A 25,906-nucleotide genomic window follows, 5' to 3' on the forward strand; every position below is an offset into this window, starting at 1 on the left:
TGAATAAATGCTGGTACACTGGTAGTTTGTACTGTTATTTGGCTTCTGTTGCCAAAGTTTATCCCCTAGATTTACATGTAGTATTGTGACCAGGGACCGGACAACCCTTTCCGCGATAAAACCCTTTCAATGGGTGACACTTAAACACAGCTAACACATTGAAAGACTTTCCCTGTTTTGAACTGCAAGCCCATTCATACCCTTACCTTTGACTAACCCTTACCGAAAACTTTTTTTTTTTTTTTGTTCCCTTTGCGTGAAAGAGACAGGATTATTATATATCTACGGTAGTGTATGACCAGGAAAGAAAATACGTGCCTAGTCAAAGAACGCCGCCGTCGCCGACTGAGTGACTCAAGTAGAAACATCATCGATCAATGACTTTCCTGCACGTCCAATCGATTTGACGCTTCGGTTACAGTTAGACCAAGAAAAGTCTGTAACGATTTTGATAGCACGCGCACTGCAAGTGTTATTTTAAAAGTCAAACGTCTGAAATTATGACGTATAGATATTGGAGAGCGCGGACCAGTGGTGATTTACTGTGGGACACATTAGGAGTTTTAGGAACCGCGACAAGTTGATGACTTCTAGTTCGGAAATTTAACAGCCTTAGACATTGATGGGACGAACAGCTTGTACGCAGCTGTGCAACTACATACATTTACTGATTGATTTCAGGCGGCCGAATAAAGTACAAGCGGACGAGATCAAGCCCCCAGTGGAGACCGATGGCTTCTACAACCGTCCGGCGGCCGGGGCCGCGTCCGGTCGCTACGCCGTTCAATCAGAACCTCACTCGCAACGACACACAGCTCATGACGTGCAGCTGATGAAGCTCATTAGGTGGGTAACTATTACTGGGCACTTCTCCAAGTGCCAGGTAAGGCCGGCAATGTCGGCATCGACCGCTACGAGTACCTATGTGACTCATTCAGAGACACAAAGCCTTACAGCTCACGTGTTAGACTTGCTACTTCTCCAAAATCCTCTGCTATACTCTGTATCTTTAGGTATTTAAATAAAAGTAAACAAATAATTTGTACATTTACGGGTAGTTATAACATTTATTGGTTAACCAACCAAATACAAAACCCCTTAGATCTGTCACTGAACGATCTGACTTTAACCTACATTATTTGATCATGTAATGTTTTCAACTACCCTTTTAGGGTAGATTTTGTTTACTTTTATTTAAATACCTAAAGATACAGAGTATAGAACCACTCAGCTAAGACCGGTTGACATGTATGCTAGCGGTTACAGTGCTTTATAATCAGGCATCGTAAACTGCGAGCGAAATCCATTGAAGTACTAGGGTTGTTGTCAAGTCAAAGTACGTCATTTCAATGGATTTCGCTCGCAGTTTACGATGCCTGTTTATAATTCAAGACCTAGACTAGAGCTTTATAAAAAATCACTGCTTAGGTAAGTATAGAACGTATCAAGCTCCAAGGGTTTTCAAAACTGCTGCTATGCCCGCTCCAGACTACGCGGCTTAACGCCGCGATTCGCGCACGAGTGTGGAGGGCCCTTTACACTGTGCATAACAAACCACCGCAGTGTCACACTCACCCAGCTCATGTCTGAGAGCGAATAAAAATAAATAGTGTTTTAGTAACTGTAATAGGTATATGGATCTTCTGAATCAAAAATTAAATAAATAAATGTTGTTTGCAGGTCTCAACAGTACTCGGACGGCACTCTGGACTCGTTGCAGTACTGCAAGTGCGTCACATCTTTGACGGCCTCCTGCCACTCGCGCGGCAACTCTGAGGTAGGTATTTGTCTACCGAATGAATCATTAGTCATACCAACATTAAACTAATCACGCGATGTTTTGGAGAGTCTACTGGAGACACCATTTTCAAGTCAAATATAGTCATATAATAATACCTATGTCTGCCTGTGAAAATGGATTCCAGAAAATGCATGCCGCAGTTTCCTCGTCTTTCCTCCTCACTGACTGATGGTAGCGTTGGTATAATTCGAACTGCCGTACCTATCATATAAAAGAACTCCGAGCATGTCAGTTGGCTGGTACTGAACAAGATAGCGTTTGCGCTATATTTTAAATATTAATAAAAATACACTGTTTTTGCAAATAGCACTTTTTATCAATCTTACTTTCTCCACTCCAATCCAAGTCTAATGGTACTTTCTTCATGCACCACAGCTACAGCATAATTAATATAATTATATCGATGAATACTTTGCATGTAGGGATTACAGGTTAAGTATATAAGGTTAACATATTAAACTCGGTTTACGTTCCCTTTCAGAGAGCGTGTCCATCCGGGCAAAATCTATGTTGCTATAAAAGGCCGAACAGAAATCCGCATAATGCTGACTCAGGTTAGTGCATTTAATAACAATTATTCTTTCGATATCACTAATCACATTTAGATTTACTTATTTATTACCTACGTAACTATATGAACCCATGAACGATTAAAAGACGCATAGTGCAATTGTAATTATGTCTGTAAAATTTCATGGTTGATTTGCCTGTCAATAAACGTTTTATTATTATTTATTGCGATCGGATAGAATTATGCCAAAGTTCTATTAGAAACATTATTTTCCAGGGATTTTTAGCGAGTTGGAAGATGAACGTCCAATGCTGCTTCCAAATCACGAGAGCATAGCAGGCCCTTTCGGGGGCCCAGACGAGGACATCATAGGGGCCCTGAAGCCAGCCCTCAACGGGTACCAGAACGGAGGAGAATACCGCGGCCTATTGTTTGGACCTGGAGGACCCACTGGAATAATAGGACCAGGGCGCCGCGAAAATAGGGTCTTAGTTGGACCATCTGGCCCTACTGGGCACATAGGACCCGGATCGAACAAACAAGTCTTAGTGGGGCCGGAAGGACCCACTGGCATTATTGGTCCTAATCGCGGTGGTAGATATCAAGATGGAAATAACCAACGCAATCCTGGAGTTTTAGTCGGACCTGACGGCCCTACAGGTGTTATTGGCCCAAATCATCGCGATAATAGATACCACCAGAACAAAAATCCTGGCGTTTTAGTTGGGCCTAATGGACCTTCCGGTGTGATTGGTCCAAATTACGGTGACAATAGGATTACTCTTGGGCCAAATCAACGCAATCCTGGAGTTTTAGTCGGTCCGGGCGGACCGACCGGTGTCATCGGTCCCAACGACCACGAGAACAGTTTAGCTGGAAATAAACGTTATCCAGGAGTGCTTGTCGGCCCCGATGGACCCACAGGCGTGGTGGGCCCAGGACATCGAGATGACAGAGACTTCACCGCACCAGGTTTTAATCAGCACCCCGGTGTATTGGTCGGCCCGGAAGGCCCGACCGGCCACATAGGCGTTCCTCAAGTACTCGTCGGTCCGGGCGGACCTACAGGCGGCATCGGGCCGAATCACAAGCAAGGTGCGTCTCATGGTGCCGAAAGCGCCCAAGTTTTAGTAGGTCCGGGCGGCCCTACGGGTATCATAGGGCCGGGCGGCAGGCGGGGGCGGTGGCAAACGGGGCCCGGGATTCTCGTAGGTCCTGGTGGCCCTACAGGTATTATAGGCCCCGGGCAGCGACTGCTGGTCGGCCCCGGAGGGCCTACTGGCGTCATTGGCCCTCGTGGAGGCCGCGGCTACGGTGGCTACGGTGGGTACGGCTTCTAGTGTCTGTGATAAGCTAAGTGACTAATAACACTAATCATGTTCGCGAGTGTTGTATAAATATTAGTGTAGCTAACGAGCCATAACGCTAGTGACGACGGACGCTTGCCATACGCTTGTTAAATGGAGCTTGGTTGAAGATTTAAATTAAGGACTTAATTCTTGCAGGGTGTCCGAAAAAGAAGGTTAATCGACAGAGAAAGAAACAGAAGTGGGTATATGATGAATAAACAGATATAAAACTTATGTTGCTTTTAATTTTGTCGTAATCGTGGACTTAATACAGGTATATACCTAGTTCAAACTCCAGTCTCTCACAAAGGATCACAACATCATCTCTTATTTTATTTTATTTTTTATTATTTTAATAGTTACAAATCCTTTGTGAGCTGATAAATAAATCTTTTTTTTACTCAAGGCGAATGTTCTAGTAATTTTTTTCGTAGTGCGATGTATTGATGTATCAGATGACACACTAATTTTGCATCTCCTCCTACACAGTGATTATCTTGAAAGTAACTCAGAAGCTGCTTTTAAGGGAATACAGCATTCCAGCTACTTTCAAGAGAATCTCTCTTCCAAGACAATTTCAACGTAACGTCATGCAAGGTCAGTTCGCGCCTCAATACGAGGTTGGCTGACGCAAAATTAATGATTATAAAGAATATTTCGGCCTGGGTCTTTACTAAAATCCAAATAAAGCCTCTATTTTCAAGAAGTGTAGGTATTATTTTCAAAAAATTTAATTGTATGGTCAGATATTTATCAGCACCTTGGCCGCTCCAATATATCTCTGATGGACTCTGTTAATATTCTTGGTCGTAATATTCGTGTGTAGACGTGTCGTAAATCTGTCGAATGCTTTCAGAAATAAAACGAGTTTGAGGATAAAGTTTTGATAGATGGCGTTGCTGGCGCGGCGCCAACGCGGCCGGCGTCAACCAAAAAAATATTTTTATTAACAAAAATGTTTTACTATATTTACGTCGGTGTTTGATGCTAATTTGACAGTGAGTGTTCATTAATTTTAAGCAAGGCATATTATTCATATTTATTTTTAAAAGAACGACCGGTAAATATATATACTTAAAATTTGTAATCAAGCTTGGAAATGCTACGAGCATCATGGGCACCTTTACACCGGGAACGGCAGGGAGCGGTTTGTTTTTATAAATTTTGTAAGATTTAGCTGTAATTTAATTTTTATCTTTATTTGTAGTTTCTTAAAATTTAGTCAATTAGGTATTAAAATTAAGGATGGAAAATAATCGTATAACTATATTATGTATAAGCGTCAACCTACCTAAGGCTACTCAAGCTTCAAGGCTGCTTGTTGCTAGGCCTATTTGAATAAAGAATATTTTTACTTTTCTTTGACAAGGTCTTTATACCTTGGTGTTTCTCTGTAATCAAGGGCCTGACACTCTTTGATAGAGACAGATAGTCTTATTGCGATTCCTATAAGAGGAAAGAGAAAATAGTGCCATGCTTTGTCCTTATCACCGACCGGGTTTTTTTTCATGGTCGGGTTATGGCAGCATAGGTAGGAGGCGATGGCGAAATACCGAAATTTATAAGAGTGAAAGAGAAAAAGGATTATGCTGCCATACAGTAACCTGTAAATACATGAATATGTCTTTCTCTTACCCCTGGTCGCTCGGTTTCATGTCTATAACTACTATACTATGTCTACGTCTGTAATACAATCTTGAGTAGATCCTGTGTATTTCCGAATTACGACCCAATGTAAGAGACAAATTCCAACTCTTCAAGTAATTTCAACCATACAATCTGGTCCGCGAAAAGAATGCCACCGCGTTCGCGCGGGCCAATACATTAGATTACTGACCGATGGTGGTGATGACGATGATGGAGTAGAACAGCGCGCCCGTGAAGGTCCACTGGATGTGGGTGGTGCTCTCGCTGCCGTCCCAGCCTCTGACTTTCATCTCCAAAAGCAACGCGTTTTCAAAGTCCTGAGGTTGAAAAAAAATGTTATAATGCCTATAATTGGGTACCAATATTTCTTCGAAGATAATAGGACAGGACCTCTAGGATAATTCATTCTTCATAGTTGGTTTGCTTACTTATTAACGGTTTATACAGCAATATTTTGCTCTTGATACATGTTTTATATTGTAGGGGATATTTATTCTCTAGGGCAAAGATTGACGATTTCACGGTAGAGAATACCTTGAGCATGTCGACAACATCAGCCGTCCAGTTGGTCTCGTTGAAGTAGGTGGCGTTCTTCGTCATTCCCCAGATGCTGTCCGTGGTGTTACGACGGAGACGAGAGATGTTCATCTTCACCTTTAAAAAAAATCAAGCAGATAAACACTTAGATAAACAGACAGAGGCAAGATCGCCAAGAGATAACTTTATGGCAAGCCGATTTCGCACGCACATAAAATATGCTCTGCTATTAAACTTTTTTTAAACGAAAACTATTTTAAAACTATGCTAACTCATTAGGAATGGATACTGGCCGCCAATACAACAAAAAGAAGTTCAAAACGGACATACCATCAGTGTCATTATCATTACGTGTTCTCTAACAGAAATACATACTTTATACGAATCCGATCTTTCCAAAAAAGCTCAAGTGTGTTGTGCACTATAGATAAACAGGGAACTGGCAGAGGCCTCTGCGCATCGGCAACGTACGCCAAAACGGTAAGCCATATTATTTTGATTTAGGTTAGCTTCATGCAACATTAATTATCCAATTCCTATAAAAACAGTCCTTAAATACTTACTTATCGGGTTTGAGCTTCTATGATCTGAGGGTTTGAGCCATGGAGACTATATAAAGGAGCCAAATTTCTATGTATGAAAAGTGTACATCAAAAAACAGTAATTAGGCGGCGCCACCATACACCGAAATACTACCAAAAACAACCTACGTAATTTGGTCGGGTTATTTGTTGCCTTATATGGTTCATGTTATACTCATGTCCCAGAGCCTAACTAGCGCCACCGGAGAGATTAGGAACTATTATTTAAAGCTGAAAGTAGTCACTTTTGCAACAATTCTACCATAAGAGATTGGCATCCTTTCTATACCATCCATAGTTTGAGCGTTTGAGCCATTTACCCTTCAACCGTCGAGTTCTGAATGTGTGCATTTTTTCTTCTTCTTTTAAAATTATGGCTTCAGTCCAGTGGGACTATTTTGCCAGATCCGGGTATTAAGAGGTTTAAATACGACAAAAATTGTACGGTTGTACAAGACAGTGTACGGTGATTTGTTAGCTCTTGCAAATCGATAGCTAGACTTTACAAGAAGCACGTGGACTACCGGCCGTTGACTCCAAAATGGTGGTTAAACGCGCTTCAAGATTATTTCGCGCGTACCAACAACCAAAACGTCACTTTTGACACTGACAGATCAGTATCATATTGGAAACAGATCGAATAGCTAACTAAAACTCGAATTGGCCTGCAAGAGGAAGAGGAATTCGGGGACCTTCAACTATGGATTTCAGTTGATTCCCCAGTTTCAGGTTGTTAAAAGCATTGTCAAATTTGGCAGTTGGCACGCATTTTCTGTCAAGTAGGTTGAAAAAGTATGGAAAAAGCAATAAAATAGCGCCTTACACGAAGCTGACAGCAAATTCTATTACCCATCGCATCAATGACTTGTAAGTTGATAAGTATGATTAAAATGTTTTTATTTCATTTATAAGAAAGTTCCTACAGAAAACTCAATTAGTTTATTACCAATCGCATCATTGCTACCTTATTTTAGACATATATAACATATTATGCAGTTATTGTATTGTAATGAATTCATTTAATTCAAGCAACATTGGCTCATAAAAGCTTTGAAACATAAAAAATTAAAATACAAAAAAAATTAAATATGTATTACTAAAATATTAACTAACTTACAGGAAACATGTCAAAAATAAAAGAATAAAAAAATTAAGAAATAAATAAAATAAAATTTCAAATAAACTAAATTCAAATCTATAATGTCATGGTCGGGTAAAAAAATAAGTTACATGTCTCTCATAAATGAATTAATACCTATATTTATTATTTAACTAAGATTTAACCCATTTTTGAGACACTGGTCATGCAATGACAACTAGTGCCTCAGAAATGGAGAGTCAACTCGATCTGCGACGACCGCTAGTAAATAGTTGTAGTTATTGTGAGTTTGATGAAACTATTTTTATTTTAGATAAGAAATCGTTTCAGTAAGCTTTTTCTGTAAACACCATGGTAGCTTTTTATCAAAACCAGATCAAAAGGCGCCGAAAACAAACTAAATTATTTAATATAAATAGCGTTTCGTCGGTCTATCAGCTCTTGATGAGAGAAACTTTTGTCGACGCAACGCAAGCTGTCGACACCTGCGCCTGCGTACGAGATCCAGATCGCAACGAGTGAATACGTTATTAGAGCAATTACAAGTAAAGTGTAAAAGATGTGGGATGGCTCATGTATTAACATTTTTTGAAAAAGATAATCAATGACTTACAGGCCTTATGTATTTATAACAAAATCATTTTATTGTACCTAACTACCTAAAATGCTTGTAAAAATGCATATACATGTACTGATTTTTTTGTCATGTTCGTATTCAATCATATTTATTTACTAGTAGTTTTTAAGCATACAATGCCAAAATTTTTGTACACGTCATGTCACTAAACACTATTTACCACAGAATATCCTTGGTAAGCATGATTTGCATACATAAAAGTAATTAAGTATACGTCGAATCGCAAGAAAGTAGGAAATGTGTCTAAAAATCCGGTTTAAAAAGTAAAATAATGATATTTCGAAATTAAACTATCGTGAGACTGTATTGACCTAAATATAATGATATTTAATGTGAAAATTAAGGGAACGGCGGGGGTGGAAAAACAAAAACATTTCAACAGTTTTATGGTATAAAGAAAGGCGACCTGCTCAAATATGTTTTTAAGAATTCGTGCAACAACGGAAAAGCACAAAAAATCAACAATGTCATGTAGAAAAAACACAAAAAATCAATAATGTCATCTAGGCAGACAAAGTACTAATAATAATTTGAGAGCGCACTATTCGGCAACAAACTGTTGTCAGTTTAGCGAAAATATTGTATACCGTCGTAAGTATTTTGAAATAAATAAATAATTAAAACAAAACAAAAGCGAGAAAATATAACTCTGTATTAACTAAATTAAATAAACTGTAAAATCCATACCTCCCTTTCGTGTGCTGCTTCCAGCTTCTCAAATGTAACAGCCCCCAATATGCAGTAGGCCACCACGAGACTGATCATCACGAAATGAGAGAACACCACGGAGCACAGCCGCCATGTGTAGTACAGCACCTGTGTTACGGCACACCAGCATAAGTACGGTCAGCTGCAGAGAGATTTGTATGCAAAGGTGCTAAGGTGCTAGGTATTGCTGACTGTACATACAGTCTGTCACAATCATACTATTCTACAAAGAGGATAAGATGGTAGTATGTCAAAAACATGTTTTATACGAGCTTTTATTACCGACTGTACTTTTCGTTATACTTGCCGCAATAACAACTAGCGACTGAGATCATCATTCTATCTCCTTTACCCTTGTTGTTGTTGTGTTGTTGTGTTGTTGTTGTGTTGTGTTGTTGTTGTTGCACATTTATAACTAACGTATATGGAGTCTCAGTGCTTCGAAATAAAGAATTTATTATAATACCAACCAAGAGTGGAAGAGATGGCATTATGATCTGACTCGCCACTTAGTTTTGCGGCAAGTATAATTGAGACTATGTATACTAACAAACCCACTCATTGAAGTTGTGTTATTACCGCAACAAACCTATGGCCAGTTGGCCACCTCCGTAGGCCGAGGCGAATCAGATCATGATGAGAAATTCGTTAATATTTAAAATTGCATTGATATTACTGCCGCCTTAAGGAGAAAAACCATAAGTGACAATTTTTGCGAAATTGAGTTATTGACACCCTCGAAATCAGGAAGAAAAATGTGATTTTTCTATCTAGCAGTTATTTCTTTCTCTCTAACAGGTCAAGATTTAGACAAGCATAACTACACGCCATTTTGGTAAAGTTAGTTCCTTTTTGAGAAAGAAAAAGCATAAGTATATATTCATAAACAGAAAAGTACTAAAGTGACGACTTGTGTTTTTTTTCCCTTTTGAATTAAATATAAAATTTCTATGTAAAAAACCCTTAAGTTGACAAAAATGTTCATTTTTGTTAGTAAAAAAATATTATTAGTCATAACTCTTGGAACCTAAAAAAACATAAGTTGCACGTTATGTTTTTTCTGTCTCGTATGACTCTTCCTTATGCTTTTTCTGCTTAGTATCGGTTTCAAAAACAGTGAACTTGTGGTTTATTTCTTACACATTGTTGTCAGTTATGCTTTATCAGGCTAGTAGGTAGTCCCCCTCCGGTCTCCTCAAAGACAGATTTCGGGCGGTTCACTTGGCGCGTGCGGCTTGATCGGTTTTTTTCCTTTGGAAGAGGTTGCGAGTACGACGCAGTACGCACGTATTAACTCCTGTCTATTTTGAAAAACATGAGAAGTGTTAACGTGTATTGGTGTACCGCATTCTGCTTTTGCAGGAAAAATTTTGGCTTGGCATTTGGTTTCAGTTTCAAAGTTATTTTTGCCTTTTTAAAACTACCCCAGCCTGGTTCAAATACAAGAGCTCTTTTTTTATTTTCTCTAGATACGCCTAGCTGTTTAGTTGGAACATCTAGACACGCGGCAGCGTGTCCATCCAAGTTAAAAGAAAAAGCAGCAACCGTGTGTAATATTACACGAACCATTTCGAGCTACTTTTGACCCCTTCATAACTTGAAACCTTTATATAACCTGCACATATGAAAATTGGCACATTTATTCAAGCCCCTTAGCTTGTCTAGAATTAAAAATTTGGGTTGGGTATATTTGGAGCACCTAATGGCAATGTGTCATAAACGTTACTATTTAATTTTGTTATCAAGAGAGAGACCTTTTTTTCTTCCGAAATGTCATGTAATAACTTGTAATTATAACAATTCAGTTGTTCCTCGTAACTCTTCCAATTTCCACCACAAACATTTTCTAAACTCGTAATAGGGAGCATGACTGGTGTGACATCTTAATGTTTTTGGTTTTTTTCTTATTCTGAAAGCAATTTTCGTAAGTCGACGATACTCGGATTTGAGCCTGGCGATGATCGTAATTGTTTTATGAGTTGCGATTATTAAGGGTATCTCAAAGAATTAGTAATTACTTAGTGCAATCAAATTGTGGTTAATTTTAGTTTTGTGTTACATTATTACTCAAAGATCTCTAAAAGTATCTTATTTGTTTTCTTTTAATAAATAATTTTGATTCCTCATCGTATTTTTATGAATTCCTTTAACGAGATAAATCATAATTTGATAACTTTAACTAAGCAAAAAAAACCACAAAGTACCCAATTGTGCTTTTTCAGCTTCTAGATCGATTAGTAACATAAGCACAACTGTGTACTTGTGCTTTTATTTCTTAGACATCGTAGTGCAAAACTAACACAAAAAACATAAGTACGCACTTATGTCATTTAAGCTTAGTAAAGATATTTTTATTATATTTGTTTTACGAGGTAGTAACCATTTTTTCTAAATAACTTATTTAAATAAATAGATAATCGAATAATTTATAATCCATAAAAATTCTACACTATTACTTTGTTCATTAACAAAAGTTTCAACTTTGTACTTAGAACTATTTGAACAGGAGCGCAAAGTTTTTTGGCTTTTTCTCGAAACTTACTTTTTGTCAGTTATGGTTTTTTTCCTTGAGACGGCAGATTAGTGCACAAAAATTAGCGATGTACCTACATGCCTTTAGTCTTTACTGCTAGCCTGCGACGCCAGTCGTAAGCAATATTTTCAATATCATTTTTTTTTGTCTGATCCAATTCGCCCAGTGGTCCGATTCGCATCGGTCTACTGTATTAATAAGTATTGCATAAATTCATAGTCATCGGTCTTGCATAAGAATTTTATGTTAAATTTCAGCTCAATCGGATACCAAAAAGGTTTTTTTTTTTTTTCAATATCAAAACAAACCTTTGTATTTCCTCTTATATTCGGTTTATTGTTTGTTTAACTATGTAACCTCAGGGATTGCACACAAATGGAAGCGAAAAAACTGCTTTTCAAACTGCTGCACTCACAAAATTATGCCGAGACAGAAGCCATATTTAACAAAATTTAGTTTCAATATTGTGTCTAGATTAAGCCTGAATTTGTAGTTAGTAGTTTCTTACTAAATGATAGTTTTTAATTGTAACAAAGTCTGATATTTAAATTATAATTGGTTCCCCGCGAAACAGGCACTGCCTAGTGCGGAGACCCCTGGAATGTCTGTAACCTTTAGCTGAAAATAAATGTTCTTTATTCTTTATTCATCTTCTTCTTCTTTTAATGGCCGAGCCAACGGGGTTTGTGAGGATTAGTTACATCGCACAGTCATTATGTAGACATTGACTGACATTGTAGACTTAGGTACCTTAGCGCATTTGCTAGGCGGCGGCGCAAGAACCTCGCGTTCAGCGCGGGGCACCACATCGCGCCGCGACATCCCACACACCACTCACCACACACAACACAGCAATCACACCACTACCAAACAGACAACTCCGTCACCACGACGTATTCCATAATGGTCACTTTAACTAACTGATGACGTTACGCACTTAATGATATTAGAAAAGACAGCCTGAGTCTTTTCCATTTATGAAAACAACGGGCTCTAACTTTCTGTTGCTATAAGAGCACAAATAATCTTTGCAGTAAGGTCACTGGCATTCAGACACTTAAGATCCGTGATTTTGGAAGTATACCTCAGCACACAGTTAAATTACTGTCAATACGACTTTTGATAACACCTTATTTCCAAAAAAAAGAGTAGGTAATGGATATCTAGAAACACCGCATTCCAGTCTTTTTAACATAACTGCACTTCAGATTTAACTGAAATCAAGAACTTCAGGAGCGCGCGCGCAGCGTCTACTAATATCAGCGCTATACTGAAAACTAAAATACACAAATCATTGCACACAGATCTTATCTCAACGTATTAAGATCTATTTTAACTCGGCACTATTTAGTAATAATCCAGCTAATAAAACACGATCTACTCGTACATATTTCTTTCAAATCCAAATAGACATGTTATGATATATTTGGCACAAATATTTACTTTGAAATATTTGGGCGGCGCGAATCCATTTTGAACTGCATTTACGATCAAACGACAATACAAATATTGAAACGTCATATGTGCCTTAATATTTGATACATGGTTCTGCCCCTTGGAGAGGAGAAGGTGTATTTGGGTCGCAGAGTATGGGAAATATCTTGAGCTTAGAATAGTTTGCGGTTTGACGCGTTCTGTGTAAACAGTATGATGCGTTTATCGCTGTGGAATTGTGGATATACTTACATCCGTCACATTTCGACGTGTTTTATTTTATCTACTATTTAAAAATCGGCAAGAAATGCCGATCAGCCATTGGTCTTTACAGTCACCGCAGTCGATGTACTGTAGACATCTCCTCAAATACCTCTAGTCGCTGCAACTATCATCTGTGAAGATGCTGTGGCCAATGAGGGACTAAAAATAGTATGAATAACGTCGTAAGTAAGTTCTTTAAAAGTATGTGTGGAAACAGTTCTAATGCTCGGAGGAACATTTTAGGTACAGGAATTTGTAATAATAATTACCCTTGCGCTCAAAAACATATGCCACTCTAGTATTCTGATAGTTTTTGTCAGGCAGGTGGTCCTTATATTTTGGTGCTATTATTGCAATGGACTGTTAAAAGTAATACGTGTTCAAATAATAATTTCTCGCCATTCGCCCTATTTCATATTTACCGAAGTATTGCTACTATACATCTGAAGTAGGTAGGTACTTTTAAGGAATTTGATTTCTGTGCCACTTCATTAATTCGTACCTTTAGCCCATTTAAATTATTAGAGTTTTGAATGATTCACGGTTAGTTTCACTAGACTTATATTGACCGGGATTTTTGTATTATTTGATTTTTTGTATTATTTGTGAGCTCCCGATATTTCGACGCAGTTACATGCATCATGTTCACGGGTGACTGAAGATAGCGGGTGGGTGTCAAAGTTGTGTAGACAGCGCTCTGTCTACCCTCATTCTTGCGCGTCGGCTGCGTTCACTTTCAACGTTACCAACGGTCGCATTCACACTTGTTGGTCCGGTCGCGTTCACACTCGTTGGTCTGTCCAAACACACTACACTCACGGTGTCACTACGCGTGTTTGATTCGGATATCACTGGTTTTTTACACAAACAAATCACAGGATTCCACACATTTGACAGTTTAAACCCATCTTCACGATTAAAATTTTTGTATTTGTGAATTTCAACGGCTTCTCTTACCAATCTTGGTATATAGTGGCGTTCTGTCGAAATGACCTTGGGACTATGCAACTCGATCCAGTGATTTGTACCCGACTCAAGGAGACGCTGAGCAATAGCTGACTTGCGAACGTCATTGTTCTTGACCGCAGCAATGTGTTCTTTAATTCTGCAGGCAATAGTGCGTTTGGTCTGCCCAATGTACGAACTACCGCAGCTGCACTCAACTTTGTATACACCAGGTTTTTCCAGGGGAAAATTGTCTTTGGGCGACCGCAGAAATTGTGCAATTTTCCTGTGCGGGGTGAAGATAGTTTTTACAGAGTAGTTATTTAGTATTTTTGATATCTTGTCTGTCACACCCTTGACGTACGGCATAAACGCTGGCTGTCTCTCAACGCGATGAGTAAGGCGCTTGGTTTTTGTGTCCCGCTTGTCCATGTTAACTCTGTAGCCATTCATCCTCAGGACACTCTGAACATGGTTCAGCTCCTGGTTTAGATGTAGCGAGTCACACAGAGCGTGTGCTCGATTAGTCAGTGATGCCACAACCGAGTTTAACTGTCTGGGATGATGGTGCGAGCTCGCGTGTAAATAGCGGTCCGTGTGAGTCGGTTTCCTATAGACTGAGTGTCCCAGCATGCCACAACCTGTAACATTCAGTCTCACATCCAGAAACGCAATACTCCTTTCTTGTTCCATTTCCAATGTAAACGACATAGATCGGTGCATGCTATTAAGGTATCCTAGCATCAGTTCAGCTTCCTGTTTACCACCCTTAATTATGCAGAACACATCATCCACGTATCTCTTCCAAATTTTAACGGGAACTGGGGGCGCAGAAAGAATTATAAAGATAAAAAATAAAGTATTGTATCGGTTGTTTCAAATAATGCAGCCTCAATATTTTCAGCTCATTTAGGCCATAGATATTTAGATATTATGTTTAGACGGTTGTCATACTGGTGCCAGTGCGATAGTCTGATAGTAATATGTGGCGTCTCCTCTGTATTGTCAAGTATTGTCAACGTCGCGTCGTGCCACTGACTACTTCCATACAAAGAGGGCAACTTTTTCCGCTACGCAGTCCCGAATGTCACTTGCGATACCTAGGTATATATTATACAACTCAAAACTAGTCAGCAATGAAAGCGTGTTTTAATTATTTTTTTGGGTGACGTTGAAATAAAATCGAAAATTGTAAAATAAATTGTATTTACACAGGTTAAATCAATTTTTGTCGTAAATTATTGTAAAACTAATGGATAACATAACTTTGTACGTAAGTCATACTTAAAATACCTAGAGTAGGGTGGCATTTCACTTAGTTGGACAGAGGACTATAGAAATAGATATTGTATAGAAAAGAGCTAAAATTGAGCTTATTATCTATATAGCCTTAAACTGTATGATGTCATAATGTCTGTGTAATGTCATGTATAATGTCGTTAATTATTTCGTCAAAGTGAAGCAAAATGTCACCCTTAATTAAATCACAATAAATTACGTCACAATGATACTTAACAAGTATTACAACACTAATAAGACCTCTTATGTATAGATGTAGTAGTGCATATGCATATTTGTTTTCCATCGTATTTTCTCGGATAATTTCGTATTTGTCATGCTACTTCAGTCAACCTCAGTACTTTTTGTACCGAGACTGACTGAAATAGTATGACACGTTCGTACGTTTCCGTGAAAATACGATTGAAAATAAATACGCACTTATCAGTGGGCCCCTTGAAACAAAAACATTACTTACATATGTAAAATTTATAAGCACATTTTTTACATCACTGAATCGTTTGGAATGTGTTATCACATCAACATCACTTCTTGGCAGCTTTTTTTATGCTCATAGATGCTACTACTATTTTCGTTGACTCAGTTTGCTCTGAGTCTAACATGGGAGTATTCACTGAACAGAATTATTAGGTACCTGTTGTTTTTAAGTTCCGCATGACTCGGCTAGCAGGCTCTCATCTCTAAGTTCTCAGGTTTGTTGTGTTGGTTGGCGACTTCAGCCGCTCGTATGGTGTCGGATAACCTTGTGTTGAGCATGAAGGCTCTAGCGGGCTCTATCACCAAGTTCTCAGGCTTGTTTGGTTGGTTGTCAAATTCAACATCTTATATGGTGTCAGCTAACTGTGTGTTGGTCTCCGGCGTTAGTAAGAGCTGTTCTGAAAAGTGAGCTAGCAGGCTTTCATCTCTAAGTTTTCAGGCTTCTTATGTTGGTTGGCAAGTTGTTCAGCCTCTTGAATGGTGTCAGGTAACCGAGTGTTGAGGGTTTCTGGCGTAGTCAGCATGAGAGCGCCTGCCACTAGTGCTGTGCTGCCGAATAGGACCGATGGAAGCCAATCTACGTAGATTGCCTGGAAAGTGATTTAAAACTAATTAACAAGGGTGTAGCCTACAAGTCCCCAATCCGCAATAATGGGCTAACCTAGCTTAGCCAAACCACTGATACATGTATAATAAGAGGCCTGTGTCAGACGGTGGGACGTAGGTATGTCAGCTGGTCTTTACCAGCTGACATACCTACGTCCCACCGTCAGGCAGATAAAATTTATTGATTTTATTCGAAAATGATGTTAAATCGAATTCTGTACAACTTTTTGTACAGAATTCGATTTAACATCATTTTCGAATAAAATCAATAAATTTTATCTAGTAAATGTTTATAAAGTAACGAAAAAATCACATGCTTCAACCAAATCACTCCCGCTTAGTCCCAAGAAGTATTCGCACGATTGTATTTAGTTAGGATCAAAATGAATCTTTATGAACACTACTAAATGAAGTAGGTATGCAAAATGGAATTCTTACCAGTAGAGGCATTTGTGGAGCCACGATAGAGCCAAGTCTGCCGACCATAGAGCAGAAGCCCAGCAAACTGTGTCTCGCGTGCGTGGGAAATAGCTCCGATGTGTACATATATACTCCGCTGAACGCTTGCGTGATGGCGATCTTGCCCACCAGGTACAGCAGTGTCGCTAGCCACGACATCGCTGGAATACAAAACAATATGTTTAAGAAATAGGCCAAACAAATTTTTTTTTTGAAGAATTAATTACCAGCAAGCTGGAAATTATTTTAATACCTTCATTTGGTGCTAAATGCGTGTAATCCGATTTTGCTCCATCTCAGGTGTGCATAAATTTTTGATCTTTTTCAGTTTGCTTGTAACTCGAAAACGGTACGTCCGACGGAAATTTTGGTCTAATCGTGATGAAAATCGACACATGAGGATCCGAAGAGTCGTAGTCAAATATTGTAAAAAATGCCCGCCAATTTGAATTTCTTTTTTTTTTGTATAATCCGTAAATTCTTTTTCACCAGTGTCTGATCCACAACACACCTTTTGGGGTGGAGCAAACTCGGATTTCACGCATTTAGATACAAATCAAGGTATTAAAATGATTTCCAGCTTGCTGGGGCTGAATTCCTTAAAAACGCTTTTTTTGAATCTAATTAGATTGGCCTAAAATCAGAAGAACATACCTACTACTTAGAAAGCTTTCAAGTATTTGGGAAAATATAATGTGAGCTTTTGTGCAGTTCACTATCCTCTGTGGGTTTTAGAAGTAGAAAGCTAATAAGGAATAATCAGGATCCAGCAAAGCCCCAAGTGCTTATTGATTATAAGATAGGTAAAAAAATATTGTAAAGTTATGCATGGCCCGACTACGGTGAAGCCGTAAAATGAGGGTTTAACATTATTTATAAAACACTAACTACCCTCAACTGCAACTTAGTTTTCATCTTTGCCAAACTTTCACCATGTCAATTATATATGTTAACCAACCATCAAAAACCATCAGTAAACTTACCAGGAGGCACAAAAGCGATGGCAACGCAAGAAATCCCACAAACAATATACGCGATGAGCAGCGTCCGCTTGCGTCCGATCCGGTCCAGCACCAGCGCATTAGTCACCACCGCGATCACCTCCACAGACACCACCAGCATGTAGTTGGTGTACTTGTCGCCCGCCAGCGACACCGAGTTGATCGCCAGTCCGTAGAACACGAACGTGCAAGTGATCCACCACCACGAGCAGATCGCTAGGCGCCGCATGATGATAGGCGATCTAAACACTTGTATCCATAATCCTACTTCTTCTTCTTTCTTTTCCATAGGTGCTTTAGCTTCTTGAAGCTGTTTAATCGTCTCTTCTGAAAGCGTCACATCATTCATCTTCGCTGCTTTAGTTATGATTTCTAAAGCGTCTTCCTTACGTCCTTTAGAGAGTAGCCATCTAATGCTTTCTGGGAGGAAGTATATATAAAGAAGGAAGAGGAGGGAAGGTGGGTAGACAACGAGGATGAAGGTGCGCCAGTACTTGAAGGCCTTGGCGAGGAGCGCGAAGCTCAGGCCGCCGATGACGAGCATGATGCCGAGGAAGGCTGTAGTTAAGACTCGCTTCTCTTGGCCGAGGAGCTCGATCGCTGAAATGAGAGTACGGTGAATGAAAGCCAGATGATAAAGACTTGTGGCTTTAGAAACGCGCATTGGCACAACAGAAATCCGTCATGTTTGGATTTGTAAAGGTGGTACTCCCTTGTTGTTGTGTTTAATGAGCATATGTGAGTAGTATATCAATCGAGAAACGTATTATTTTGGAAATACAAAACACTATCGAACATGCAACAGATTACACGCAAAAAACGCAAGATATTGTAAATTGTCTTAATTAAAGTCTTGTTAGTTTCGTAAACATTTGTGATTTTCAAAGACACCCCTTTTTAGGACTTATCCATTATGATGTCATTTAAAAAAAATGTAACTATAAAAAGCAGTATGCACTTACTCATAATGAAGGCAGCAGGGAAAGCGCTAGCACCAGCTACCGTCTCCAGGAACTCCACAATGACGTACATCTCGTAGGAGATGGAGAATGCCTTAAGAGAGCCAATGGCCCCGACGAGCACGCATGACAGGATCAGTGCTGTTTTACGGCCCCAACTGGAAACAGAAAAAACGCATATAAGTAGGTCATTCAAAATGTTATTACAGACAGTTGCAGACAGGGCACTGTCCGACAAACATCGTCACAATGGTGTTGGCAAGTTTAGTGTCAAAGGTTTTCATAGATGGTGACAACATAGATTTTACCTGTCTTTAGTTTTGTTCTATGAGATTTGGCTTTAAAGCAAAAGCATCCAGGCCATAAAATTCAAAAAGAAGAGAGTTGTATTCGTAATAGGATTGACAGGTAATACCTATGCTGTCGCCATCTGTAAAATACTTTGACCGGCCAACCTCACTTTTACTGCAATCCGTATTTGCCTTATTGTCGCTTGGTATTGTGATTTTTTCTTGTCTTGTGAAGATTTGACCAGTAGGTACTTCAATTATTATGACACTAACTAAATGGGCCTATTGAACAAATTTAAACCTTCAATTGTTCCGCAACAACTATAGACTGGAAGAGAAGATAAACTAAAACACATTTAAATGTAAGTATACAAAACATTTAGGCCCTCACCGGTCAGAGACGTAACCGAGGATGGGCAACGACACCAGCATGCCGATATTGTGGATGGTGCCGACCAGCGTCCGCTTCCACTCTTGGCAGGCTAAATTGAACTGTAACCGAAAACAAATTTGGTTAACCATATTTTTATGCTTGCTGGGCTATTCTTCTAGTTTAAAGTTTAATTACTGGATTACAGACAGTATTTTCAAAATTAGTAATTAAACCATTTTTTGCGTTCCTCTTTTGTCCATGAGTGTATATCGATTATCGACCGATAGTCTGTGCAAAAATTTTGATGCTTATTTTGGTATTGTGATATGGCACCATGGTACAAAGATTTCAGATATTAATTTTCGTGTGAAAATCGTACAGACCTACCTTAGTAGGACACATTTAAGAAGCAAAGATAGAAAGCCTATAACACTAAAATTACTGAATGCCGTATGGTTTACAACTACGCTTTGCAGTGCGCATTTTACACAAAAATACGGAGCTTGACATTAATAGGGGATCCTCAACAACATCCTTGACATTTATATTGTCCACCCAAGTAAATATTAAACAAATGCCAACTTACTGCGTAATCAAGAACATAAAATAACCTCGCCAAAAAAACTCTCCCAAAACATGATTCACTTAACGACAACTTTTTGCCATTACCATTGTCATTTGGCACGCCTCACTGACGATATCGGATGAGTTTGGAGGTCAAGGTTCAGCACTGAATCCACTGAGCTTTATGCCAATGATGTAGGGTTCAAGATCGCTTGATTTTTATCGTGATTGTTGATGGTTTTTTGAATGAGTAAATTGCAGGGTCATCACCCACTCATCGTGCGGAGTCGAAGCGCATTTTACTAGTTTTGAGGCAAAGCTATACAGTAGTAGATTGTTAAGAGCGTTCTTACAAGAAAAGTCGAAATAATGTAAAATTGATGCTATTCCCGACAACATTTAAGATTTTACGCTCATCATTAGAAACAAAGAGTACTTGTTCCAGTAAGAGCGTCTTCTTATCCTTAGGAATATCGTTGTACATTTTAGAAAAAGGACTAATTAAATTAGTAATGATTGTTTTTCTGATGGTCGTTTACGAAAAACCGCGTGAAGCACTGAATTGTAAGCTCTTATTTGTAAATTTTGAGAAGTTTACTCTACTAAAGTTGGATATTTTGTATTACTAATATCCTGTACTTTAGGAATATCGAATGATATTCTTCCTACATGCTTTTAAGAAAGAGAAAATCAATGTTAAACGAATTGAATTTTCTCTTCGAAACAAGTGTAAATTCCTACGAAAATCTACTTAGTATCGAAGTCATTTTTATACACGAGCAATCTACAACGTTTGCTTATATTGTTGGTATACATTTGTGTTTATCAAATTCTACTTTAATTTTTTGGCAATTTTTTGAAAACTACTCTATATTGCCGATGACGCGCGCTGGCGATCTCAGTACCGCAGCAGAGCTTGAAGAGGTCGGACCTGTGTCGGTCGGCTCCGCACGTTTTCGACGGCGACAACGAGGTTTTTTATCGTTGTGTGCGGCAGGCGCCGTGTAAAACGCTATACTGTGTGCGTGTAAATTGCGACTGAGAAACTTTGATCCGAGTACTGTATTTGTTTTTATAGTATTATAATATAGTATAGTAACATAACAAACTTCCGAACAACATTAAAATTATTTGAAATGACCCGACATTTTATAGGTAGTAAATAAAAAAAAAACAGCCAAGTGCGAGTTGGACTCGCGCACAAAGGGTTCCGTACTATTACGCACAAAACGGTAAATAAATCACGTTTGTTGTATGGGAGCCCCACTTAAATATTTATTTTATTCTGTTTTTAGGGTTCCGTACCCAAAGGGTAAAAACGGGACCCTATTACTAGGACTCCGCTGTCTGTCTGTCTGTCTGTCCGTCTGTCATCAGGCTGTATCTCATGAACCGTGATAGCTAGTTGAAATTTTCACAGATGATGTATTTCTGTTGCCGCTATAACAACAAATACTAAAAACAGAATAAAATGTGGTATTTCCTATAAAAAGGGACCTTATTGTCGATGGCGCTTACGCCATTATAAACGATGCTCCGATATAACTAAGACTGAACTTGTATAAGTTTTTAATTATGTATTACTCATCCTCCTTATGAACCCTGGCAGTACCTAGTGGAACATAGGTTTGGTGCAACATAGGCGCACACTGTTTTGGTCATTCGACTCGTCTTGATGAGCAACTTGGGAGAGCAGTACTCATGATAGAGCTGATGCTGAACCCTGGCAGTACCTAGTGGATCTAAGGTTTGGTGCAACATAGGCACACGCTGTTTTAGTCATCCGACTCGTCTTGATGAGTACTTAGGAGAGCAGTACCCATGATAGAGCTGATGCTGAACCCTGGCAGTACCTAGTGGAACTAAGGTTTGGTTGACATATCAGTCAAATTTGACAGATTGACAGTTTTTGTCATTTTCAGTGAAAATTATCTTTTTGGGATAGAATTTAGCACCAAGTAACATTGTTAAGTGTAGATTTATACTATCTGTCTAAATTGACATTTTTGACAGTTTTGGATCCCAGATCGAAACGGCTTGTCCAATTTTGATAGGACCTTCAACATTAGTCATGGGATGGAAAATGTAGTTTGACACATCTGTCAAAACTGTCAAAATTGACAGTTTGACAGTTTTTGTCATTTTTAGTGAAAATTAACATGTTTTGTTAAAGTTTGGTACTAAGTAACATAGTTTAGTGTTGTTTGACATATCAGTCAAATTTGACAGATTGACAGTTTTTGTCATTTTCATCTTTTTGTGATATAATTTAGCACCAAGTGACATTGTTAAGTGTAAATTTATACAATCTGTCAAAATTGAGATTATGTGACATTTTGACATTTTTGGATCCCAAATCGAAACGGTTTGTCCAATTTTAATAGGACCTTCAACATTAGTCATGGGATGGAAAATGTAGTTTGACACATCTGTCAAACTGTCAAAATTGACAGTTTGACAGTTTTTGTCATTTTAAGTAAAAGTTAACATGTTTTGTTAAAGTTTGGTACTAAGTGACCTAGTTTAGTGTTGTTTGACATATCAGTCAAATTTGACAGATTGACAGTTTTTGTCATTTTCAGTGAAAATTATCTTTTTGGGATATAATTTAGCACCAAGTGACATTGTCATGTGTAGATTTATACAATCTGTCAAAATTGACATTTTATTTATTTATTTATAATTTATTTAAGCTTTATATAGCCTTCTTAAGGCATTCTCTACCAGTCAACCTTTAAAAATTGACAGGTTTTGTCATTTTTAGTGAAAATTAACATGTTTTGTTAAAGTTTGGTACTAAGTGACATAGTTTACTGTTGTTTGACATGTCAGTCAAATTTGACAGATTGACAGTTTTTGTCATTTTCAGTGAAAATTATCTTTTTGGGATAGAATTTAGCACCCAGTGACATTGTTAAGTGTAGATTTATACTATCTGTCAAAATTGACAGTTTGTGACATTTTGACAGTTCTGGATCCCAAATCGAAACGGCTTGTCCGATTTTGATAGGACCTTCAACATTAGCCATGGGATGGAAAATGCAGTTTGACACATCTGTCAAAACTGTCAAAATTGACATTATGGCAGTTTTTGTAATTTTTTGTGAAAATTAACGTTTTGTTAAAGTTTGGTACTAAGTGACATAGCTTAGTGTTGTTTGACATATCAGTCAAGTTTGACAGTTTTTGTCATTTTCAGTGAAAATTATCTTTGGGATATAATTTAGCAAACAAACCATGTTAATTTTCACAAAAAAAGACAAAAACTGTCAAACTGTCAATTTTGACAGTTTTGACAGATGTGTCAAACTACATTTTCCATCCCATGACTAATGTTGAAGGTCCTATCAAAATCGGACAAGCCGTTTCGATTTGGGATCCAAAACTGTCAAAAGGTCACTAACTATCAATTTTGACAGATAGAATAAATCTACATTTAACAATGTCAGTGGGTGCTAGATTCTATCCCAAAAAGATAATTTTCACTGAAAATGACAAAAACTGTCAATCTGTCAAATTTGACTAATATGTCAAACAACACTAAACAAAACATTAACTTCAATGGCCATTAACGTCTCAAAAATTTAATTCGAATTAACTTTAATGCAATTGGTGCGTAATGCAATTGGTTAGTTTGACACATCTGTCAAAACTGTCAAAATTGACAGTCTGACAGTTTTTGTCATTTTTAGTGAAAATTAACATGTTTTGTTAAAGTTTGGTACTAAGTAACATAGTTTAGTGTTGTTTGACATATCAGTCAAATTTGACAGATTGACAGTTTTTGTCATTTTCATCTTTTTGTGATATAATTTAGCACCAAGTGACATTGTTAAGTGTAAATTTATACAATCTGTCAAAATTGAGATTATGTGACATTTTGACATTTTTGGATCCCAAATCGAAACGGTTTGTCCAATTTTAATAGGACCTTCAACATTAGTCATGGGATGGAAAATGTAGTTTGACACATCTGTCAAACTGTCAAAATTGACAGTTTGACAGTTTTTGTCATTTTAAGTAAAAGTTAACATGTTTTGTTAAAGTTTGGTACTAAGTGACCTAGTTTTGTGTTGTTTGACATATCAGTCAAATTTGACAGATTGTCAGTTTTTGTCATTTTCAGTGAAAATTATCTTTTTGGGATATAATTTAGCACCAAGTGACATTGTCATGTGTAGATTTATACAATCTGTCAAAATTGACATTTTATTTATTTATTTATAATTTATTTAAGCTTTATTGCACAACACATGAAGGTACAAAAGGCGGACTTAATGCCTTCTTAAGGCATTCTCTACCAGTCAACCTGTAAAAATTTACAGGTTTTGTCATTTTTAGTGAAAATTAACATGTTTTGTTAAAGTTTGGTACTAAGTGACATAGTTTACTGTTGTTTGACATGTCAGTCAAATTTGACAGATTGACAGTTTTTGTCATTTTCAGTAAAAATTATCTTTTTGGGATATAATTTAGCACCAAGTGACATTGTCCCAAGCTGTACGGTTACCCTGTACCTGTACCAAATGTAATGACGAAACATGTAAACAAGCGAGTATAATTTCTTTCTAGTATAAAATAATTCTTTTATAATACAAAAGTAAGTACATTTGCACTGGATTTAGTATTTTCGTACCAAATAACAATAATTAGGATTTTAAGTTAGTCGTTATAATTGTTTTCAATATGCTTCACGAAGGATCAAGATTGTTTAATCCATCATTGTAGTGCGAGCGAGAGGGAAAACGTGGTAGACGGGATCGGCATACTGAGCTCGCACAGCCCGCCGCAGCGCGTAAAATACCTAAACTCGCTCAACGCCGAAATGTAATAGCGCTCTTAACCAAAAGATCAAAGGCATTCATTTCTGCCGAGGTAGTTTGGCGCTCGAACGCAGTAAGAGTGCCAACTGTCCGAGGCTGAAATGATGCCTTTCACCCGAGTTAAACACTACTTTTCATTTCGAATACGAGGAAAGTAAAAAGCATTTGTATTTTTTTAAAACATGACTAAGTTATACATTTTTATAGTGCTCGTATTTTTTGAGGGTATTAACAATTTAGGTAAAAGTATCGTTATTGGAATGGGGAAATAAACATCAGAATGGAAATTGTATAACAAATCTATTTAAAACCAAATCGTACTTGGACAGGAAAATGCTCTAGTGCAGAAACGTATTATTTTCTGTACACTTTTTAGAACAACAATGATCTTCTTTCAGAGCGTGAAAAATTCAAAATACATTTAGTGCCAATTTCCTAATTCAAATGCCTTCTCTTCCTTTCTAGCCTAAGATAAACGTATCTTAGGCTAAAAAGGAAGAGAAGGCATTTGAATTAGGAAATTGGCACTAAATGTATTTTGAATTTTTGAAGATAAACGTATCTTAGGCTAAAAAGGAAGAGAAGGCATTTGAATTAGGAAATTGGCACTAAACGATATATGGACGACCTTCACCGAGAACGGATGAAACTTAAATTTTGTGGAAGAAAATATGTCCCTGAACATAAATAAATAGGGTTGCCTAAAGAAATATGGTCAAGGCTATTTTTAATAAATTTTAGAAAAAAAAATTGTCTTCTTTCACCGACTTGTCTGACGAACGAAATAAGTTCCAATGGAAAGTATACAACTTGTACAACATAAATCAATTAGGGTGCCTCTTTTTCCGGTCACTATTATGTGGTTGCCGTGTTACAGGTGAGTTTTTATCGATAATTGCACTCATCTGTCTGACGCTTGAATTATCAAAAATGATGGTAATTTTATTGCGAATACAGTGGTATAGGGTTGCCTGCGAAAATCCGGTCACAAATAAGGTTTGCCAGGCTT

The 25,906-nt window shown here is 37.9% G+C and overlaps 2 protein-coding genes across 3 annotated transcripts in view; both read right to left on the reverse strand.

The window, feature by feature from the left end:
- The window catches only part of LOC134744724 (uncharacterized), a 51,563-nt gene extending 38,998 nt beyond the window's left edge, over positions 1-12,565 (reverse strand). The window contains exons 1-4 of the mRNA XM_063678643.1: positions 12,154-12,565; positions 8,850-8,978; positions 5,843-5,962; positions 5,499-5,625 (exon numbers count right to left, since the gene is read on the reverse strand). Of these exons, the coding sequence (XP_063534713.1) occupies positions 5,499-5,625; positions 5,843-5,962; positions 8,850-8,978; positions 12,154-12,225 (448 nt within the window). The 5' untranslated portion in view covers positions 12,226-12,565. The remainder of the gene's footprint in view (positions 1-5,498; positions 5,626-5,842; positions 5,963-8,849; positions 8,979-12,153) is intronic.
- Positions 12,566-15,973: 3,408 nt separating this feature from the next.
- LOC134744592 (organic cation transporter protein-like) overlaps positions 15,974-25,906 on the reverse strand; it is a 53,395-nt gene continuing 43,462 nt past the window's right edge. Inside the window, exons 3-7 of one of the 2 annotated variants that reach the window (XM_063678451.1) lie at positions 19,529-19,629; positions 18,851-19,005; positions 17,871-18,488; positions 16,867-17,048; positions 15,974-16,412 (exon numbers count right to left, since the gene is read on the reverse strand). In XM_063678451.1, coding sequence (XP_063534521.1) covers positions 16,233-16,412; positions 16,867-17,048; positions 17,871-18,488; positions 18,851-19,005; positions 19,529-19,629 — 1,236 coding nt within the window. In that variant the 3' untranslated portion in view covers positions 15,974-16,232. The remainder of the gene's footprint in view (positions 16,413-16,866; positions 17,049-17,870; positions 18,489-18,850; positions 19,006-19,528; positions 19,630-25,906) is intronic. The other variant, XM_063678452.1, reaches the window with a different exon arrangement.

The sequence above is a fragment of the Cydia strobilella genome, chromosome 10 (assembly GCF_947568885.1).
Source record: "Cydia strobilella chromosome 10, ilCydStro3.1, whole genome shotgun sequence".
Lineage (NCBI taxonomy): Eukaryota > Metazoa > Arthropoda > Insecta > Lepidoptera > Tortricidae > Cydia > Cydia strobilella.